The following is a 4,542-nucleotide window of genomic DNA, read 5'->3' on the forward strand; positions in this document are numbered from 1 at the left end:
TTTCACCATTTTAAGGGCACCCTGGAGGCCCTGCATAATTTAAGGGCACATAGTAGTGCATTGCATCATATGTTCACTACTGGATGGGCCCCTTAGAGAACACAGCATTATATTTTCTCCACTGGAAGGGCACCTTAGAGGACACTGCATTGCGTTTTCTCCATTTTAAGAGCACTGGTTAGTGCACTGCATCTTTTTGTCCCCACTGGAAGAGCACCTTATAGGGTACTGTATCATGTTTCCTTCCATAGGTGCATCCAAGACGGCACCTTTGCTGTGTTTTTCTTTCTAATATTGTGGCACCAAGTCTCTAATAAAAGCTCTAAGCACAAGTACATTTCAAGTACATCAGAGGGTATGCTGCTCTGCACGCACACAAAGAGTTGAGTAGTTTACCAGCCAAAAACCTTTAATCCTGACCCTATGAGAATTTGCTCAGGCCACAGTTTGGCTGTTTGAGCCTTAAAGTGAAAATCCACCCCAAAATAGAATTAACGCATGTTATCTCCTAATAATGTGCAGTTCAGTTTTTTTTTGTTTTCGTGAGCAGCAGACAGTGTGTGGTGATGATGTAATCCTCAGACAGATCCTGGAGCAGCTTGGCAGACAGCAGATAAAAGAAATCCTCATGTGACTCATGTGACTGTAGCAGGTCGATGAACACAGTGTGATTCACAGCTGGAATCTCATCAACCAAATAACAGACATCTTTAATCTCTGCATGATTGTCTTCATTCATTATAATAGACTAGAGTTAAATAACATAGCAGATGAGTTGGGTGAGGACACAAGTGTCTTTGTTTGCAACGTAATCTTATATCTAAGCAGTTTCTTTTTTAACAAATGTTCATCGCAGTAACGTTATTTTTGGATGTCTTTGGATGGAGTCCATTTTACATGGTGGGCATCATGGCACAAATAAACAACAAACAACTTTCCAAAGTCATTTAGAAGGAACAATATTGGTTACACTGATTTTGGTTTTGGGTGGACTTTCTCTTTAATCTAACTATTGCTTGAGTTAATCCCTCAATTGTTCCTGATCTTAGAATGACCCAATTAAAGCGCTGATGTTAAAAATGGGGAGCTGAAGTTACAATGGCATTAATTTATAAAATAAAAGATATGAAAGTAAGAATCCAGGCTTTTTGTGTACAACATGGTGTAATAGCAATGGTTGGAATTAAGTATATTTACTCAAAAACTGTGTTTAATTAAAATCATATAATCATGTAACCAGTAGGAAACTGCTTTATTTCCAGTACATTTTGCTCATAAAACATTTGTACTTTTACATAAGTGACATCTTAAAGGTGGGGCTTTTTTTAAGGATATTTTATAGGCTATAAATACATCTGTGGGTCCAGCGTTAGCTTGGATATAATGTATGATTCAAAGCAAAATTATGTGTAGAGTATAATATCAACTAAAATATATATGGTATATAGCAGAGATCCCCAACCTGGGGGTCAGGACCTCTGCACGTTTTTTAAAAAAACTTTAAAAATATACACAATAGTCCTACAGATTAACATTACGTGAATTTCTTGTGAAAAAAAATTAGATGAAATTGTAAATTTAGATTATAATTTAAGATCTAAACTCTACTAATCAGCTTCATCCTCATTATCATTAGAAAAGTATGCAGCTAATAGAACATTAGGGAGAGCAAAACACTGCAAATTTTGTCAAAAAATAAGGTTATTAAGAATGTATGACTGTTATATATACAGACAGATAATTGTATAAAAAGTTCCTAAAAATATAAAAACCTGCTCATCTCTTGCAATATTCACAGGAAATAATCTGCTCAAAATTAATCAAAATTGCTTGTTTTACACAAACTTCCTGCAATTGTTGGGTTCATTGTACAGTTTATCAGTTGTTCTGCATTAAAAATAATATGAAATATCCATAAAAGACAGTTTATGCATAGACAAGGGCTCCCTTAAGGTTGGTAACCACTGGTATATGGTGTCAAAATAGAATAATGCTCACCATATTGTATTTTTATGCTTATTACCAAACAAATGTGCAGTTAATTGAATTATAACAAAGTAGTAATTGCTGCACAGGTCCTCAGGGGACTGTTGGGCCCTTGAGTGTGCGGGACCTCTGTGCATTTGCCTGCTTTTGGTAACAGAGCCAGCAATGTTAGATGCAGGTCCAAAGGGAATCCTAATCCCTTAATAAGTAGACTCAGACCTGAGAGGTGTCCTGTTAGTGTTTGACCGTAGGGGGGCGCTTCATCCGCACAGCAGAGTCTTTTGTGCAACACCGAAAGTCTTCCCCTGGTGGCTTAGGAAGCAGCAGAGAGGCGGCTGGTGGCTGGTGTTCATAATGTCGGGCAGAAAGCCCCGGTCTGTGGCAAACCCCCTGGAGTCTGCTATCACCACACCGAGTGAGAGGATACTGAAAGAATGCCACAGTTTGTATGTCGACAGCGAAAACGGTAAATAATCAATAACCGCGGATCCATATGAGTCAACAGTTAGGACCGTAGAGCAGAAACGAGCACGCATAGTTGTGCTATTGTGTAACTTAGTGGTGTAGTAGGACTGAGTGTGAAGTTTGCAGGGAGCGTAAAACGGAGCAGTTTAATGTGTAAAGGAGGTGGTGGTCTGCAGCAGCTGTCTGTCAGTGTCAAACTGATGACATTGAACACTGGTGCCTCTGCAGCCCTGCAGGGCAGCGCCCATATCTGACAAGTTACACTCCTGCAGAGTGCTGCAGAAGAAACCAGTTCAGCACAGAGGGGGCTGCTTTAAAGTAATGAGACTGAACACTGTAAATAAGTGTCTTCTTGGTTTTAACAGTCCTGTGCAGGTCACTTGATCACTGTGTGTGCAGACTTTGCAGCCTTAATATAGTCCTGTACTATCTATGTACTATAGTCCTGTACTATATACTGTGTGTACTATAGTCCTGTACTATGTATGTTATTACAGTATAATAGTTAACTCTGGTATAACTGAAGAGCTGCTTCATTTCAGTTACAATAAATGAATTGAGATATTAAAAATATTAAAAATCTGAATTTCCTGACAATTTCCTGTAAGGAACCGAGTAATTTTGATTCCAGTTAAAGGGTAAATATAATATTTAATTAAATATTAAATCATTAATATTTAGTTTGGGACTGCAACTATTTAATTATTGATTAATCTCCAGAATCCAAGGTGACATCTTCGAATGTCTTGTTTTGTCCAAAACCCAATATATTCAGTTTACAATAATGTGACAAAGAAAAGCAGCACATTAACTCTTCTAAGAGGCCGAAACCAGATATTTTTTTGCCATTTAAAAAATTTTTTAGTTTAAAGGATAATTGAAATGATTAATCCATCATCAAAATGGTTCACAATTATTTTGCAGTCAACTGACGAATCGATAAGAAGTTAGTTTTGAAAGAAAACCCCATCCAGATACACATTTATGCTTCTTTGTATTATTAGAAACTTTATTCCTCATATGTATTTAACTTTATGCTTATCTTTTAGCTCATTTTTGCATTTTCAGCTAACCTGCTCTTTATTGACCACAAGACTCTCAAGGTTACCCGAGCAATTAATTGGAATAATTAATCTGAAATGTACCAAGGTAACACAGTCTCCATTTTATTTCCAATAACATCATTCTTTTAAGGAAATGTCCTTGGAAATGATTTGAAATTTGCTTGTAAAATTAAGAGTTACCATTTTTTTATTTGTGTTCTCCCATGGTAGATTTTTTTTTAACCTTTATTTTATTAAAAGAGGTTATATTGCTGAGAGCAACGACCCTCTCACACATGTACACACAAACACAGTCTTATCTGTTTACCACTGAGCAGGTTTACTGGACCAGTTTAGGGGTTACATGCTTTGCTCAAAGTACACACATTCTTTACTCAAGTAGAAGTGCAGATACTGGACTCTGAAATGTACGTAAAAAGTACTAACTTGGTGTCTCTTAAGGACATTTCTACCAGCTGTTTTTGTCATGTTATGTCTGTCATTCGTGATATGTAACAGTCTCGATGTTAGGAAGGTGTGCAATAATATAATATATATAAAATAATAACAATCCTCAGACGCATTAAAACTAAAGTAACGAGCCTGTCCTGAAAATGTAAGGATTAGAAAGATATACAGATATTTGTTTCAAAATATGGGGGGTGAAAGTAAAAAGTGGTCAGAAAAATACATAATCAAGGAAAGTTCAGATACCTGAAATAACTACTTAAGTACAATAAAGTATTTGTACTTTGTTACTTCACAACTATGAACAGTGGTTCCCTGCCCAGATTGGATTTTAGAAATGAGGCTAAAAATGTGTTTAATGCAAAACCAGTTATTAGTATTTTTCAGACTAAACTTTACTGTAACAAATAGATTTTCACATTACTGGTTGATATCTGTTAGCTATGCACGATAGGCCTACTTTTTAGTGGTTTTTACTCAAATTTTACGATGCAAGTATTTTTATTTCACGGCTGATTTTAAGCATGACATTGTGATGATGGTACTTTAATTGCTACCTGCTTACTGTGTGTGTGTGTGT

At 36.3% G+C, this 4,542-nt stretch overlaps 1 protein-coding gene across 1 annotated transcript in view; it reads left to right on the forward strand.

Moving 5' to 3' along the window:
• Positions 1–2,281: 2,281 nt before the first annotated feature.
• The window catches only part of si:dkey-98f17.5 (uncharacterized protein LOC569123 homolog), a gene marked incomplete in the record, with an annotated part of 13,871 nt that continues 11,610 nt past the window's right edge, over positions 2,282–4,542 (forward strand). Inside the window, 1 exon segment of the mRNA XM_035658300.1 lies at positions 2,282–2,452. Coding sequence (XP_035514193.1) covers positions 2,341–2,452 — 112 coding nt within the window.

This window comes from Morone saxatilis, unplaced genomic scaffold (assembly GCF_004916995.1).
Source record: "Morone saxatilis isolate NCDOM2014 unplaced genomic scaffold, NCSU_SB_2.0 Contig16, whole genome shotgun sequence".
Lineage (NCBI taxonomy): Eukaryota > Metazoa > Chordata > Actinopteri > Moronidae > Morone > Morone saxatilis.